General features: G+C 38.3%; 1 protein-coding gene across 7 annotated transcripts in view; it reads left to right on the top strand.

Moving 5' to 3' along the window:
* The window catches only part of LOC115335526 (CREB binding protein), a 99,075-nt gene that overhangs the window by 61,041 nt on the left and 20,104 nt on the right, over positions 1-17,930 (top strand). For 2 of the 7 annotated variants that reach the window (XM_041120392.1, XM_041120388.1), the window contains 10 exons: positions 82-135; positions 1,419-1,543; positions 2,163-2,351; positions 3,918-4,337; positions 4,969-5,148; positions 5,378-5,564; positions 10,596-10,714; positions 10,843-11,082; positions 11,569-11,657; positions 17,118-17,228. In XM_041120392.1, coding sequence (XP_040976326.1) covers positions 82-135; positions 1,419-1,543; positions 2,163-2,351; positions 3,918-4,337; positions 4,969-5,148; positions 5,378-5,564; positions 10,596-10,714; positions 10,843-11,082; positions 11,569-11,657; positions 17,118-17,228 — 1,714 coding nt within the window. The remainder of the gene's footprint in view (positions 1-81; positions 136-1,418; positions 1,544-2,162; positions 2,352-3,917; positions 4,338-4,968; positions 5,149-5,377; positions 5,565-10,595; positions 10,715-10,842; positions 11,083-11,568; positions 11,658-17,117; positions 17,229-17,930) is intronic. The other 5 variants (XM_041120390.1, XM_041120391.1, XM_041120389.1 and 2 more) reach the window with 5 other exon arrangements.

The following is a 17,930-nucleotide window of genomic DNA, read 5'->3' as shown; positions in this document are numbered from 1 at the left end:
TTTGTGTCCTGGGGCTCTCATGCTAATCCTGAGTTTGTATTTTAAATTGATTGTTCCTGACCATTCTTCTTTCTGTTGCAGATGGGCCTATGTCCATGCCAACCGTGCCTATAAGTCGTATGCAGGTTTCTCAAGGTATCTATGTTTTCCTCTCTAATTGCAGTTTGTGGGTTCAAAATAATCATTAGTTGGGGAAAGCTGACCTTCTGTTTTTCTTTTGGAGTTGGGTGGGGAGAACTACCGGGTCTGTCTTTTTTGAGCATCATTCTTTGTTGTTGCTCTGTGGCAGGAACTGTCTCAGTGCGTTCTTGTCTTAAGAACTGGCAGTATGTGCTCAGTACTTTGCTAGCAATTGGGGAGTAATTCAGTCCTTTCAAAAAGAAGAGAGCGCAAGCAAGAATACTGTGGATAATCTGATTTAAAACACTGTAACGGCAGGGAGGGGAGGAGGATGTTGGAATTTTTTTATCAGTTAATTAGCCAAAAATACACCTGTAGCTGCAAACTTAGCACATTAGTCCTAGAATCTGTGTAACTAATTATATCCTTTCTTGGTTTCTGATGCAAAGTGCATCTAAAAAAGCCTTGTAGCTTGTTCATAGCACTGATGGCTTGCCATCACTGATTTAGGCTGCTGTGGACTCATGGGTGTTGGTGTTCTGGTTTGGTGTGGTTTCGGGTTTTGCGGTTTCTTTCTTCTGAAAAATACAAACCCATGACTTTTAGGTGCTTCAGCTTCCTCCAAAAAAGCGTCCCCAATTATTTTATTTCTTGATTGAATGTTAGTAGTAAATCGAAACTTGTCTTGAAATGTCCTTGAGAAGTTACATCCTTTTGAAATTCATTTCAATAGGAGAAAAAGTTGATAGCAAGTATAGCTCCATCATTATTTATTTACACATTTATTACTGTTAGAAAAGTTTGGGTGTTTTGGAGGAATTAAGTGTTTTGTATGAAAGTCACAACAGCTTTTTAGGCATATTGTTAGCTTCTGTCCTGATTTGAGGCTAGGAGTTGCTTTCATATATGCAATATATATTTTTATCATATTTACTTCAAACATTTCAGCGAGGCCTGAATAAAGACATTGCTGTTTCAAGGCAAATACCTGATTTTAAGAAACTATCTCAAGGTATTACTTACAAATAGCATCCTGTCTTTACAGATCATCCACACTCTTCATGTTTTGCAATTTTTTTAGACACCAAAAGTTACATTTCACCCGAACTGGTATTCTTTTAAATATTTCTTGCATTCCGATTTGTCTCTTAAGCCAAGTAATTTGAATTAAGTTAAAGGAAAAAGATGACATGGAGGGCTGTCAAACTTTAGTCATAACAAATGTGAATTTTATAGTAGAGTATACATACATAATGATGACTTGTTCCTAATGAGTTGTTTTGGGGGTGCATTTGCAGGAATGAATCAGTTTAACCCCATGTCCATAGGGAATGTACAGATGCCGCAAGCACCCATGGGACCCCGTGCAGCTTCTCCGATGAACCATCCTGTACAAATGAACAACATGGGCGCTGTTCCTGCGGTTCGTACTTCTTGTTACCAAGTTCTCAAAATTGGTTGATTACATTTAGCAGTATCAACACTGATCTGAAAAGGCCATGTCATAGAGTAGTACTGTAAATTGTAGGATAATTTCATGGAAACGTACTGAGTCTGTCAGGCTTTATCGAGGTGTTTGTTTTCAATATTTGTGTTTAAAAAAAAAAAAATAATAAATCTTTAGAGAGGTAGATGCCAGAGATGCAATAATCTCCAACAGTCTGTGGAAGAGCATAGTTGTTGCAGAAACTGTCTTTGCAGTATATGTACCTTCTTTATTCTTCATGAAAATGTGTTTTGATTCTTTAGAAAAACAAAAATAGTTTCACTTGATTATCTCTGTTAGCTCAGAGTACAAAATGGGAGTTTTAACAATCTTAGTAGCGTTTGAATATTACCTGTTTAAAAATAACTTTCTCGTGAATACTGTGGAACAAATGCTAAAGTTATATATGTATGCCCACTTCCATTTGGTTTACTGAAGCCAGTTTTCCTTTTATTTTTTTGGCTTATCTTTTCATCAGTTACATTGAGGTTATTTTCCTTTGTCTTGCTACATAATGCTAAATGGTAATATCTTTAATTTGGGTGTTCATTTTTAGATGGCAATGTCTCCTTCCCGAATGCCTCAGCCACAGAACATGATGGGAGCTCATTCCAACAACATGATGGGTCAGGCTCCTACCCAGAACCAATTCCTGCCCCAGAATCAGTTTCCAGCATCCAGTGGGGCTATGAATGTGAACAACGTGGGCATGGGTCAATCAACAGCCCAGGCCGGGGTGGCACAGGTAAGATGTATTTTCTAATAGTTATTTACTCTCAATTGTTTTCTTCTAATTTATTTATGTACGTTTATTTATATATCAGTTGTTTATTGTAGTCACCCCTGTCTTTGGGGAATCCTGGGTTACATCTGCCTTCTTCATAAGCTTTTATATAATCTAGCTATATATGCTAACTGGGGGGCAATGCCCTGTAATGCCTGATTTAAATTCTAAAAAATGTATGCTGATGAGATTTTTCGGGGGAGTATCACAAGTTAGTTCATGGGACATTTATAAGCATATGCTTTTGTCTTTGTGTGGATGTTAGTAGCTTACTTTAAATCAAGAATTACAATGAAGTGGTTGGGGAAGATCTTTTAAAGTTTGTTTTAACCTCTCTACTTCGGAACAGAAAATTGGTTGTGGTTTTTTTCTGTAACATTTTTCTGTTAACAGTAGTAGTCAGTGAAGTAGCAGCTGTGCTTATGATGCCAAAGTATATGCTTTTCCACAGGGAGAGGATTTTTTTTTTTTTTTTTTTTTTTTTTTTTAAAACTCAGAGTCCAAGTAATTTAGGTTAGTTGAGACCTCCAGAGTTCTCTAGTTCAGCCCCATCCTCAAATGAGAGATAACTTAGATCGGGTTACAAAGTGTTCTGTCAGGTGAAGTTTGGATTATGTTCAGGACGGAGCATCTACAATGTCTTGGGCCCTGGCTCAGTCGTTTGACCACCTTTGTGGTGAACGTGTTTTTTTGGTTTTTTTATCTTTTTTTTTTCCTAATGCAATTAGTTCAATAAAACTATGTATAGGCAATATAGAAGCATGTTTTAAATTTGAAACCTCATCTGCAGGAAACTACTCATTGATTTAGATTTCTAAGAGTAAGAGGTACATCTGAGGATAGAGTATTCTTTTTTATCATCAGTTATCTGATGCAATCTTTAGTAAAATGTATAGTTTAAAAGTCTGTGCACATCCAGAATACTTTATTGTTGCTGCTCTGAAAAACAGATCCACAATTTTCTTAAGCATCTGGAGTAGTCTAATTAAAATTAAAAAAAAAAAAAAAAAACAACAAAAAAAACCCAAAAAACCAAACACAAAAAAACCCCTCAAGTCTTGCACTGCACAATGGGGCAGGCATTAAATGTGTTGAACTGTCTTCTAAAGCAGGGCTGCTCTAGAGTCCTGGCCTAAAATGTGTATTTGCTCGAAACCATTTTGTATGCAGTCTGACCTTTGCCCAGCTAATGACATGATTTAGAGATTGTCTGCCTGTGGGTTTCTGTGTTACTTGGAGATCGTGAGGATTCCCTGTCTGTGCCAGTAGAATTAATGTAAAAAGACGTGCATGGCACATCTAGGTTTAGGAGCAAGGTCATTGACTAAGAGCTGATGAAAACGATGAGAGAAATTAGAGCATAGTAATTTGCGATAGCAGCATTTGTTTATAGCTGATCTCACGTTTAGACTTACAGTATACTTTTAAAGAAGACTTCAGTGCTGTGATTTAAAAGATAAGTGTGATTCCTGGAGTTTTGGATTCACATGTCTGTAAAAGAACCTCTCTCTCTCTCTCTCTCTCTAGCAGGGGCAGGTTCCCAGTGCTGCTCTTCCCAACTCCATGAACATGCTAGGACCGCAGAGTGCGCAGTTACCATGTCCACCAGTGACCCAGCCACCTCTACATCAGACTACACCTCCTGTGTCCACTGCTGCTGGGATGCCACCTATTCAGCACCAAACGCCAACTGGAATGACTCCTCCACAGCCAGCAGCACCCACTCAGCCATCGACACCAGTCTCATCTTCAGGACAAACGCCAACACCGACACCGGGTTCTGTTCCAAACGCGACACAGACACAAAGCACGCCTACAGGGCAGACTGCAGCACAGGCTCAAGTCACACCGCAACCTCAGACCCCAGTTCAACCCCCGTCTGTGCCCACCCCACAGCCATCTCAGCAACAGCCAACATCTGTGCAGGCACAGCCACCTGGCACTCCAGTAAGTACCAGCTAGTTGCATTTTTCTTGTGTAGTGGCATTCCACAAGAGTTCGCCCTATGTATAGCACCATGTCATGAATGTGTAGAGCCCATAGCTGTCAACAGTAGCTTCTACTTTAGACCAAAGGGTTCATTATGGAGTTGTATAAAAATGTGTGCGTTCAGATGTTCTCAGCATTGTTCAAAGGAGGGGGGCGTATTGAATGACTTTGAACTGCTCAAAGTAAAAATGGCAGCAGTGTGCAGAAAGATGAGGCATAACAGGCCTAATACTATATTTGGCCTTAATCAGAATCGGTCTTTTCTGATCATGAGATTTGCATAAATTTTTTTTCTCTTAAGATACAGTCAGGACAAATGCACATTTCAAGGAATGTACAGTGTTTTACTGGGCAGGTGTTTTCTCTGTAAAAGAAGCCTTCTTGGGGCAGAATTCTTCCTTGGCTTCTCCTCTGTAAAGCAGAGTTATTAAATGTGTGATATTGAAACTTGGTTACAGTGAGCTCCTGTATCCATGTTCTGCACTGTTTTAGCATATCATCTCATGTCTCTTTTGTGCTGTTCATTTTTTAGTAAAGGAAAATATTTCTATATATGCAGTGTCTTTCTTTTGTACTGTTTTTACAACAGCTATCCCAGGCAGCAGCTAGTATTGATAACAGGGTCCCCACCCCTGCCTCAGTTGCTAGTGCTGATACGAATTCCCAGCAACTAGGACCAGATGCACCAATGCTAGAAAGCAAATCAGAAGTTAAAACTGAAGAAACTGAGCCAGAGACTAGTGAGACACAAGTGGAAGCTAAGACTGAGGTAAATGAGATTCTATACAGCTTAACTGAAAGCAGTGATAGATATAAAAGCACTTAATGATGTGTCTGAATTGGTGAGCTAAGGGGCGAGAGGAGGGTAGTTACTGGAAAGTAACTGTCCTGAGGAAAGCCATGGATGGAGAGTGCTTTGACAATCTCAAACTGATATTTTGATGACTGAAGTTTGGGTCATGGATGTAATAGTATATCTCATTGCATCCTTTCTTAAGGTGGAGGAGGATTTACAAGGATCTTCACAAACAAAAGAAGAAACAGATGGAACAGAACTGAAACAGGAGCCAATGGAAATAGAAGAAAAGAAGCCTGAAATAAAAGTAGATGTTAAAGAGGAAGAGGAGAGCGGCACTAATGGAACCACTTCACAATCCACGTCACCTTCTCAGCCACGCAAAAAAAGTATGTGTATGAAAACTGAGTTTTTCTTGTGTACTTTGTTTTTACTAGCATTTGTTTTCCACGGTCTCAGCTCCTGCTGGAAGGTCTGTTTGCACGTGTGTTCCAGCACACGGAGCTCTAGGAGATCAATACTCTGTAACTTATTTTTGAAAGTAGGATTCCTTTAATGTTACATGAATCACAGGTGAGAAAAGCATATCATTGTGGTCTTGATCCTAGCAGTCTTCTCGCAGATTCCAGTTTCTGCCCAAAAGGACCAAAACAGTAAGGCAGTGATTGTTGGAGAAATTATATACATGTATCTCTCCATGTACATCTTGGCCAGTGCTCTTTCAGGGGAGCTCGCTGTAGAGAAGAGTGCTCTCAGTAACCAACAATATCCATTGCTTTGCTTTTCTCTTAGAGGCTGCACATACCACCTTCATAGTGAGTTTTAGCATTCACTTCTCTGAGAATTAGGTGCTTGGACTCCTCTCCTGAATCTGTATTCCTCCAAGGCTGGACTGCTCTAATAGACTTAAACTTTTTTAAAGTCCTATGTAGTTGTCAGTGTAATGTTCATTTGAAAGCTCTCTCCTCAGAAGTAGTTAGGTCAGTAGTCTCTTAAGTTAATACACAACATTAGCATAGATTTAGATGTGGCTGTATCTGTACTGTATGTTTTTCCAGAAGGAAACTTGATGGCATTACAGATCTTGAATGGACTTATATAAGTGATTGCATGCCTTGGGTTAGTAAGAAGTAAATGAATAAGATTCTTAAAACAGACAAAAATAAATTACTCCACTTGCAGTGCAGACTTTGTGGGAGCCTGCAAGATTAAGTTTTTGGACTCAAAAGCCTTAGCTGTTCAGAGACCTCTGTCTCTTAGCATCTGCTTTTTCGAAATTGTTTTCTGTGGTTAGTTTTTAGTTTTTGACCAAAGGTACTTTCAACATGCTGCAAATGTCAAAAAAGGGAAAGTGATGATCCATTTCATTACTTTTTTTTCTTCTGCCCTTGCAAAGGAAACTGCATATAGTTATATTAGGAGAATGTTATGGGTGCATGCTTTCCAGAATATGATCAAGGAATCATAAAGTTTTAAAGTTTATGCAGCTTGAATCTTGATCTCCTGTATATGCTTGGGGTTGCATTTAATTACTAAACATATTTTTATAATAAAACACATTTTCCTGTAGATGGTATTTTCAGTTTGTAGCACAGTGGGCCAGCCAAATAAGAGTATGCTGCAGAACTAAATGGCAGAGACTGTTTCAAACAAAATGTAAGATAGGGAGTGGAAACCTTATTAGCATTTATAAACCAGTTATATTCCCAGCGGAAGGAATCACCGCTGCTTGTTAGAAGGAGTGCGCTTGCAAGTAAATCGAGGCGAGTGGTTGAAAGTGGAAGATTCTTGCAGAATTATTCTGCTGATTCAGTCTGGGTTACTATGTATTTCCAGTACCTCATTTAGTAACACAATTTTATCTTGGAAATAGTGTCACTAAGTAACCCTGTAGTATAATACATGTGCAGCATGGGTAGGTACAACTGTGTACACAGTTTTAAATGGTGACATTTTCTCACCAAGTAGTTTGTCCAACTTTAATAGAGCGTTTGTATTAAAATGCTAAACAAACCAAGAAGTATTCAAGAGCAAATACTGTGAAGTTTGCTTAAGGGCTATATGATATTTTAAAACTACCTATGAGACTCATCTGGAGTTTGCATGGGTTACAGAAGTATTGGAAGCTCTTCTTCCTTCCCATGTGGCCAGATCCCTGAGGTGTACCCCACAGTAACCTGGGACGTAGCAGATACATGCTGCAGCTGCTAGGGGGAAGGAAGGCGCATGGTTGGAAGTGTCATGGAGTGTATACTATAAGATAACTTAGCAAGTTGCAGCCTGATACCTTAATGTTTGAAAAGATTCATCTGGACACCAGAGGGTTGTTTTTCTGGGTACAGGTGACTTATGTTGTGGAGTTGGAAACTCATCTGTTTGTACCAGCCATCCAGGTGTACTGAACACCATTGGCCTGACTGTGCTCACTTAATATAACTAGACTGTAACCTGATTTAAGTGATGGGAAATACTGTACGGGCTAGAAAACAGACCAAGATGATCCTGCTGAGATACTGGTCTGCTCAGTTCACTTACATCTGAGTTTTTGAAGTTTAGCTTTTTTGGAGAATTGCAGACACCCCTTCAGCAAGCTTTTCTTCCTCATCAAGGTTTTGCCTTCATAAATGCGGGCAACCAAACCCTTCCAAATTCAGGATTTTGTTTGGTTTGGTTTTGCTTTTTTTTCTGCAAATCTAACGTAAGCAAGAAAGGAAGGTTTTTGGTTCCTTGCCTTTTCCCTTGCAGTCTTCTCAAAAGAAACGGTATAATACTCATTTGGGTAGCTCCTGTCTCCTCATTGTAGATAGCTGCCTTAGTTTGCTGACCTTCAAGATAAGTTTTACTGGTTTCTTCCCTTCTTTATAAGACATAATAATGCAAAACCTACAAGGGCTTGGTTTTGGGGGGGATATACCAGTGTATTGTCCTTATTGTTTCAAAGATCTCTTCATCTTCATTTACGAATTTTCTCCTTAGTAATCATACACAGGATTTCCTCTGTTTGAAAGAAATAAAATTTTTAAAAGGTAGCATTATACTCTTCTCTGGCAGATAATACGTCATCATGATTCAGGCAAAGATCCCATTTTCTTTTTACCACCCACGCATGCAAGACAAAATGGGATAACTGGATGCCAGCTCCTTATAAAGAGCATCTAGCTACCGGAGGAGAACCGAGAGCATTTCATTTTGGAAAAGGGGGAGAGGGGAGAACAGAAACTTTCTTGTAAAATCTGTGTATAGGGAGATCCTGTGATCAAATGTTCTGTTATTAGTCATATTGCTTAGAGGCAGAACAGGTTTTTACTGCTAAAGATGAAGGCAACTTTTCTTTGTGTTTTTAGGTGAAGTCATAAATCGAAATAACTGGATTTTGATTTTTATTTTTTCAAACTTCAAAATGAAAGTAGGTTGTAAACTTTATCAGCAAAGATAATTAGGCTTTAAGGAACTTGGCAAAAGTGCGCTGAATCTCTGTAGTTTGGTTTTAAATAAAGATTGGATTTATTTTGAAGGATACTGTAGCTTAGTGGTATGTTGTTATAGGGGCCGGCACAGGGGAAAATTCTAAAAGCAATGTCAAGCAGGTGGCCAGAATAGATTATTAAAAGGTGCTTTTTGACCTTTAAATTTCATTACATGAAATAATTCAGATTATCAGGTTATGAACTACCTGAGCCAGAGCAAGATGGTTCCAGAAGCAATAGAGAATACTTTTTCTCATGAACAGAATTTATTATTTCTTTCTGTTCTTAAGAATTCCATAATATAATTTAGTAGTTGTTTATAAAACTTCGAGAGTATATAGTAAGGTTCCTTTCACAGGAAGGTGCCTGCATATATGGTATCAATAAATATGGAAGACAATTGCCATTTTCTTGGGATGTTGTCAGTGTAGTTCAGCTGTAGCAACAGCTGAAATGATCATCAAGATGCATTTGTTGTTGTAACACCAAATGTAGGCCTCCTTGGCTCATGTTGTTTTTAATCTGGCGAGTCTGAGTTCGGTAGTAGCAGCATGAGATCTTGATGTATCTGTAAGGCAAGCCCTTGCAGAAGCCCTTCTGGCAGCTTGCTTAGTCCTTTACTGTGATTTAGGTGACTTGGGTGGTATCGTGCCTGTTGTGTACATGAGCAGCAATCCTCTCTCCAGTTAGAGGCAGTGCACTCAAATGGTCTTAAAAATTTCATCCTGACTAACAATTTCCAGGAGCTGCAGCATCTACAAATAGTTAAAAAAATTGAGAACTTAATGCTTTAGAAATTTTTTGAGTAGGGTCAACTTAATTTCTTGTCTTGCTTTATTTTGAGTGTAATTTCAGTCAGTGTAGTTGAGACAAAAAGACTTCCTCTCAGAAATATCGCCCAAATTAAAAAAGGGAAAAAAAAGAACTTTTTAAAAATTACAGATTTTTAACTATAAGACCCAAAAAGCAATTTATATCTTTACCAAAATACCGTTTGAGTGACAAAAGCAATGATCAGCCTCGAAGGAAGGGGTTACTGTAGCCCTGTTGATTTAAGTGCTTCCAACAGAACTTCTAATCGCTCCCTTTTATTGGTATCGTTCTCGTTTCAGCCAGGTAGATGAATTAGATGCCATCTTGCTTTCCTTAGTTGTCTTTTTTTCTCAGTAATAGGCATTCTTCCCTATTTAAAGACTCTGTTCCTAAGGAAATAAATGTAATTACACTGCTGAGATGTTCAAAGAGCTCTCCAAGTTATCATTATTTTTCAGAAAATGCATTGCCTTTCTTGTCCTTGTCATCCTATTGTAAGAAACATGGCTGTTGCCATGCCACTGTTGCCAAGTCGTTGTAATGATGCATATAAATCTAGAAGTATTAACACTTTCAAAATCAATTAACAGTCTATCAGACCAGGACTGTTTGTATACTATGGCCAGAAAACTCCTGTGCCAGCTATCAAGACATCTGGTTACTCTCTGTGGAGCTGGCTCTTCGGCCCTGTCCACTATGGTGTTTTTTGCTGGAAGAATGTTGGCTTGGAAATAGCAAACAAGGTTGTTAGAAGGGAGGGAGGGGAGAATCCACTTAGTTTTTCTCTGAAGAGCTAATGTTCATCCATGTTGAAGCAATTGAATTAATTTGGTTCTGGATACGTTGTGTGTGGGGGTTTTTTGTTTGTTTTTTAATGCTCTAGGATATGTATCGTCACGGGCTACAGTTGTTCCTATCTCCTTATTCTGGGAGTATCACCTACTGTGATTTAGGTAAACATAAAAACTGCATGGTAGCCTCTTGATTTTAAGGTTTGCCTCTAATCAGCTATGCAGATCAGGAGTCCCTCTTAAGACTTTTATGTTAACATCGTTCTTTTTTTTTTTTTTTTTTTTAAGGGGAGTCAAGGTTAGGAAATGCGGAAGGAAATTTTCTAACCTTTCTGACTTTCATTAACAGTTTTCAAACCTGAGGAGCTGCGCCAGGCTCTCATGCCTACCCTTGAAGCTTTGTACCGGCAGGACCCAGAGTCTCTACCTTTTAGACAGCCTGTGGATCCCCAGCTTTTAGGGATTCCGGTGAGTTAGCATTAAAAAAATGTTTTTATGTTTTGTCTTGGCTCATATAAAGATTTTGTCTTTTCTGTTCAACGTATTGTCAACAGTTGACATCTTAAAAATAAAGGTTTTTGTGTGTGTGTTTAAAGGACTACTTTGACATTGTGAAGAATCCTATGGATCTTTCAACCATTAAACGTAAATTGGATACTGGCCAGTACCAAGAACCCTGGCAGTATGTGGATGATGTTTGGCTAATGTTTAACAATGCCTGGCTTTACAATCGCAAGACTTCCAGGGTCTATAAGTTTTGCACTAAACTTGCGGAGGTGTTTGAACAAGAAATTGATCCTGTTATGCAATCACTTGGCTACTGTTGTGGGCGCAAGGTATGTATTCCAGGGATGGAGTTGTATTCTTCCAAAGAGCCTAGCTAGATTAATCAGATAAAACATGTGCTTTGTACTCCTTTTTAAAAAACTGAAATACTGAATGAAGGGTTTGTTAAAAGTTTGGCTTTATTATAAGCATGCTAAGAGCTAAAAAAGGTAGATAGCATCCTTCTTGCTGCTATTCTATTATTATTGTTGCATTTTTCTCCCTTGGAGAACACCTCTTTTGGTCATAAGCAATACTAAAATGCTTTGCTTGTTTCCCATGTACGTTGTAGGTGGTTAGAAGGTCAGCTATTTAGCTTATATAGTTAATAATTGTAATTAAATTGAGAGCTGTGCTAATATATTTACAATATCTTGGAAGAGTGTGATAAACATAACAATGTATTATGATATCTGTAAGCATCAGGTTTGCCTAATAGATACTTGATTAACATGAGATTACATTTTAAAGCTTCTTTTTTCACCATTGTTTTGCAGTATGAGTTTTCTCCACAGACCTTGTGCTGCTACGGCAAGCAGTTGTGTACTATTCCTCGTGATGCTGCCTACTACAGTTACCAGAATAGGTAAGTCCTTGACTTTGGCTTTTTTCCTTATTCAGGAAGTGAGATCCTTTGAGTTCTCTGCACATATGGAGGAGGATGATTATTAACTTTTTCTTTCCTTTGTCAGCAAGTCAGGAAAAAATTATTTTTATATCTTCGCATGCTGTCCTTTTGCAGGTGACCCTGTAGTTTCCTGTACTGCAGCTTAATACACACTGTACTTAAGTGCTTGCTATTAGCTAGGCTGCACCATACATCAGTTAAGTGGAATTGAAGTTGTCCACGTTTTCAGCAAAAAGAGTAGCAGGGCTTGCTGGAGGGAGAAGGGCAGAACTGCAAAAAGGCACTGAGAAATCATGTTACCTTGTTCTGGGAGAACTGTAAAAATACACAGGTTTGTTTTCAAATTAGTGACAGAATTTGCAAAGTAAAAGGTACAGTGATTGATTGCAAGACTTTACATTCTCTCTTCCTAGTTAGTACTTATTTCTATTTAAATTAGTTTTGAATTAGCATTGAAAACTACCCAGAGATTCCATGAGAAGCTATGAAAACACTAGTTTTTATTATTTTTTAGTTACTATTAGGATTTGGTGTTTGTATGATTATTAAACAATTGTTATAATTTTAATTTTCCATTTAATGCTTAAATCAACAGTGCTATAATAACAAAGCAAACAGAACTTGGCTTTGGTTTCTTAGATGTTCCCCCCACCAACAAAAAAAATGCAAAACATACGTGGGCTAAGACACAAACTTCCTTTTCCCTGTTTAAAACAAAGTTATGAATTGCTTGGCAGTCTGTAAGTCTTGCCAACTTTGAAGTGCACAGTGGGCTGTTGTCTAACTGAAGTTAGAGAACTAATTCAGACAGTCGGGGCTCGCCTTTAGTCTCTCTTAGGGCGATCCCTACATCACCAAACGTGCTGTATGATGCTGCAAGACTGTTGTGTACCACCAAGCTGAAGCAGCACAGTGTGGGAGATGAAAATGGGTTGTCTTACGTTATATGTTGGGTCTTAGGTGACCTTTGTGAGGCAGATAGTATTGATGCAGAGGAATGTAAATTCACAAGCTCTCATAAAAGGTTTTATACAGCCGCTGTGAACTCCGAAAAAAGTCAGTCGGAAGAGAAATAAAGCAATTAAAATACGTTTAAAGGGATAGTACTTCAGTACTAGAAGCTGGGGGGAAAAATAACCCTTAAATACCAACTCTGTGTGGTAGAATTTCAAATACTTTTCATATTATGCATCCAGGTAGTACTGTATTTTAAAAGAATGGAAACTTCAAAAATAATTGAAGAAGAGGTCATTTTCTTTCAGTTATACCTTTCCTATTTAAGTTAGTATTAAATCATTTGGATTACTCTTTGGAAGGCAATGTTAGTTGCTAGCAAGAAGTCCAGGGTTGATGGGGCAGTGGGTTCCTCTGGACTCGGTGATGCAATATTTTAGTTTCCTACCTGTTATACATGTGATAATCCATTTACACTGAGTTTAGTCTAAAAGGGTAGTAATAAAAGGGAGGTGATTTGTCTAAGTGTCAGTAGGCCAGGAATAGAACAGAAGTAGGTATAGATTTCTGTTCATCCAGATGCCTTGAGAAGGGGTTAGGGTTTTGGAATTTGAGGTGGTTAGGGAGGGGCAGGGGGGGGCTTTCAGGTTTTCTTTCAGGCCAACTAAATTGAGCGATGAATGGGGCTTTTTTGGGTTGGGTTTTTTAACAAAATATTTCTAAAGATCAATCACTGTATTTTTAAGTGTGCATTTGGACTATCAGATCATAGAAAGCCCTTATTCATCAGCTGTATTGCTCTAAAACATTCAAATTAACTGTTTCCTGTGACAGTGATCTTCAAATCTCAGGTTTTTTCTTAACTGAGTAGCAAATTAGTGAAAAACAAATTCTGTGGTTCCAGCAGATCCTTAATTGGTCAAACGTTTTTGATTTTGTCCATTTATGGAACAGATAAAATTGGATGTACTTAGAGTCCAGTGTATTGCATAACTAAATTACAACTAAGAATATTTAGGCACCATTGAATAAATGAACTCTGGCACTACAGTTCAATGATTAAAAGTTAATTATTTGGTATAGAGCTGTTTGGCTTCCATAATAAGGCAGAAGTTTAGGTTAAAGTAAGTGTTCAGAAAATATACTTCATGTGTGAATATCCAGTTGAGAAAACTGATTGGTATTTTATATCAGTACTAGCATCCAATTACTAATTTAGAATTTCCTTTGAATGCACTTAATTACAGTTGGAAATTTACCTGTTAATGCAGAGATTGAGCATTTTCTGGACTTCGGTATTGAACCATAGTTTTACTCTTTGATAAATGGGAATAAGTCACCTGAACAGTCTGCATTTGAAAAGCTTTTCATTTTTGATGTGTTGCGATAAGTACATTCTTTGGATTTTCTATGACTGTTATAACTAGAATATTGTATGCTTTCTATGGGTTTTGTTGAATATTTGTAGTGACATGCAAAAATCAGTGAATTACAAGCAAATCTCTGTTTCTGAGGGTCCATATTCATAATAAGTTATAGCTATTGTTTCACCTTTGTTATTTTATGGACAAATATTCATGATCTTTAGGTGATTCATTTTCACTGTATTTCAATTTTTATTTCCTCATTTTAATATCATGAATTAAGGCTTGACTCTTGCTAGTGTTAGGCTTCAGTTCTGCAGCATGTAAAATCCTGTGCTCCCCTTCGAATCTGTGGATCACTGGAGCACATGCTTAACACACTGCTGAACCAAAGCACTCATCCCTGTGAGACTGAGCTTCCTGCAGCCACAGCGTGAGCAGAGGGTGAAATATCTGTGCTGGTGGAGCTAGTTAGATTTCTGCAGTGTAACTTAAATCCAGTATCAAAGGCAGCCTCATTGCTCAGTTTCACGAGTGCTTTGAGAGCCCATAAATTATTCTAAAAATGGATCAGAATTAACCTTTTCTTGAATTGTTTAAATGTAGCAAAGTATTAATAGGAGCCTTGACCATGGATTTTTCTGGCTACACACTCCTGTGTTTCAGTCCTTCCCAATCTGACTCTTAAAATGAGCATCCTTGTTAGTAAGGAAAATACTTAGCGGATTTTGTTAATTGAAGAAAAATTTAAAGAAGCACATTATAGAAAAAAAGGACATGAACAGTGTGTAAAAGGATATAAAATTCTGAACCTGTTATGTTTGGTGGGGTTTTTTTTTTAAATTATTAGATGATGCTGTATCAATTTAGGGGTATGGGGTGAGGGGCAAGTTAAGTCAGTGTAAATGAGATGTGCAGTGTCAGTATCTGCTCCTGAAATTCTCTTGTAATACTGCTCTGTAATAACCATGATATATTTATCACTCCCAATGATAAAAATTAATGGAATACTTTTTTTTTTTTTTTTTCCTCCTGGTCTTGTTCTGTTACATTATCAGCTCCAAAAGCCTTGGTTTTCCTTGGGAGGGTGATGTCTTTAATCCTAGTTGAGCTGACCCAGGAGAAGAGAAGTCACTTGCAGTTTAACTTGTGGTAGGCTGGCAAGCAGCCCTCCAGGCAGAGAGCATGGCATTTTAGCTCACATGGTTGCTATCAAAGTTGCAGCTGCCCTGCTGGTAAGATGGATTATGTGGATATCTCAGTATGGGCTATATTAGCTAGAATAAAATACACCTTTCTCCTGTGTCAATCCCACGGTAGAGGGGAGTATTCAGTGTGCTGCTGCATTTAAGTGGTTCTTGGCTAGCAGAGTAGCTCTTGAAGCCTGAGCCAGCTGGCAGACTTTGCAGAAGTTTTCAGGCTCTTGTAAATTATGCTATGGTAACATGGACCTGGCTCCAGCCTGGGGAGGATGCAGATTGCTCCACAGAACATCTTTCCCCGATTCATCGGGCGCTGTTGAAGGACCCGCTCCTGCTTGCTTGCACTGTGTTTCACAAGTATTTAGAAAACATGTAGTGGTGATGCGATGGCCAGTGTGTGTTGCAGGAGGAAATTCTGATCCATACGTTGCAATAAGTGCCTATAAATGTTTTTGGTTGTCTCCAGGAAAGCACAGCCTTGGAGATCTGTCACCTGGATTACAGTAGTTTAAGTGTATGAGTACATGTTTGAAGGGGCAAGCTGCCATATTTATTAATCTCCATCCCTTAAGTTGTTGGTTCATTGTAACATTGAGTCTTGTTTGATGCCTTTTATACTTACCATTTGTATGGTTCTAGTGTTTGAGTACTAAAACTGCGTTTTACTGTGCTGCCGTTGCTGCTTATACTTTCTCACTCTTGATCCTTTATTTTGATGATCCTTTGTGGCCTTCCTGCATTTTACAGCTGTGGCCTCTCTTTGTTACCTTTGTTCATGTGTGAATTCATATCCTTTCCAAACATTTAGCCTCTTTTTATTTTTTAATGACCCTGACAACTTTGGTTCCAGTTCATCTGAAACAAACAAACAAAAAAACCCACCAAAAAAAAAAAAAATCTGTGTAACTTTGATTTTATTTTTTTTCAAATGCAGATTGTATTTTCATAGAGTTGTATTCCAATTTACTCAGCTTGGTTTGTTAAACTGCAGTATTGGTTTTGCTGAGTATAACTTGGATTGGCTCTTGGTCTAGTGACCAAAAATTGTACCTAGTCTCATATTCAATTTGTAAAGCTTAATTCCGCATTTTTAATGTACCTGATAAATATATTGTATGTATGTACAATATTTAATGTTGTTCACATATATACATATATTGTACTTATATAGATAAATGGCTGGAAACTCTGACCCATAATTGCATTTCTGTTAAATGTTTGTCTAGAGTATGGATTTGGTTTCATTTATATTAAATTATATGAGCTGAGCAATTGGTCACATTTAATCTTATAGTCAACTAACTTTTGAATTTCATATTTTTGTAGATTTTTTTTCAATACCAAGTGTTTCTGCTTTTAGAGTTTTTACTGACAATCAGTAAACGCTTTCACCATGTTTTCTAATTACTTAAATCTGTAATAAATGTGTTCTTAAAGCTTTTTAACAGGCTATTTTTTTTACCCAAAGGAAACTCAATCAGTCGCAAGCCTGGAATCAAAGAGCATTTTTTCCTAAGTAATGCAAATCAAATCCAAATTCTTAAATTTGAAGTCTATACAAACGTAGCGCTTGGTAGCTACTTCATGAATCCTCCTCAAATTTTGAATTTGACGCCCGACGACTTGTTAGTAATGTATAAAATGAGACCGAATGCTAATCTGTGCTTTGCCTTGGCTTTCTGCTCTGTGTTGTCTTGGTGTTTGCGTCTTACCTCTTACGTCTGTGCTGTTTGTTCCCTCCCCTGTTCTCTAATCCTGCCCTCCCCTCCCTCTGTTCCTCCTCATTGTCCACACTGACCCATCAATCAACCAACAACGCCCCCCCTTTCGTCGTGGTGATCTGCCCTGCTCTGGTTGGTGGCTCCGTGCTTGGGTGGCTGTATGTTGTGCTGGACCAGTTCACCCAAATATGGCCTTCTTGCTGACAGGTATCACTTCTGTGAGAAGTGTTTCACTGAAATCCAGGGGGAGAATGTCACCCTGGGTGATGACCCTTCCCAGCCTCAAACGTAAGTCGCTTCCTTTCTTCTGCACGCTGCCTTTTTAGACGGGAGGGGTGATGTGTAGTCCTGATTTGATAGTAAAACCCTGTGGCCGGTGGTGGTGTTCATGGGGAAATGCCTACTTCATTACTAATAGGAGACTTTACAGTAACAGATGATTAACAGTTGTTACTGTGTTGGGCCTATTAGCCTGCCCAACAATGTCGCTTGTGTCCGGTTGGGCTAGTCAAGAGCTGCCCGTAGACTGGCGCAGAGGGTGGCAGACACTAGATAATGTGATTGGAGCGGTGGGGGTGAGGGGGGTGGAAGCTGTGTCAATAAATGTCATTAATTCATTACCTTTTCAAATGAAAGACTTCAGCTAACTCTGATGTCTCACCTTTTGAAGTACAGCTTTTGCGTATGAAACCAAGGGCTTGTCTTTAACCTGACCAGAAAATAAGGTGCTCTAAGATTTGAGGAATACAAGCTGTTTTGGAAGGTGGTTGCTTTACTGATGATAGCTTCCCTTGTTCTTTATGATTTTAAATTTATGTGTATGCTTGGGTATCTCTTATTTTGCTTTTAATTTACACAGAAAGTGAAATGGGAAAAATATTTTCTGTAGCTTAAAATAAAATAAACTGAATTGCTTTCTCTGAATAGAAAATAAATACTGATATGCTTTCTTCTGACTTGAGGTTTGCTCATTTGCTGCAATTCAGAAAA

This window comes from Aquila chrysaetos, chromosome 25, assembly GCF_900496995.4.
Source record: "Aquila chrysaetos chrysaetos chromosome 25, bAquChr1.4, whole genome shotgun sequence".
Classification (NCBI taxonomy): Eukaryota; Metazoa; Chordata; class Aves; order Accipitriformes; family Accipitridae; genus Aquila; species Aquila chrysaetos.
Note: the sequence above shows the minus strand (reverse complement) of the source record. Positions and strands in the feature narration are given on the sequence as shown.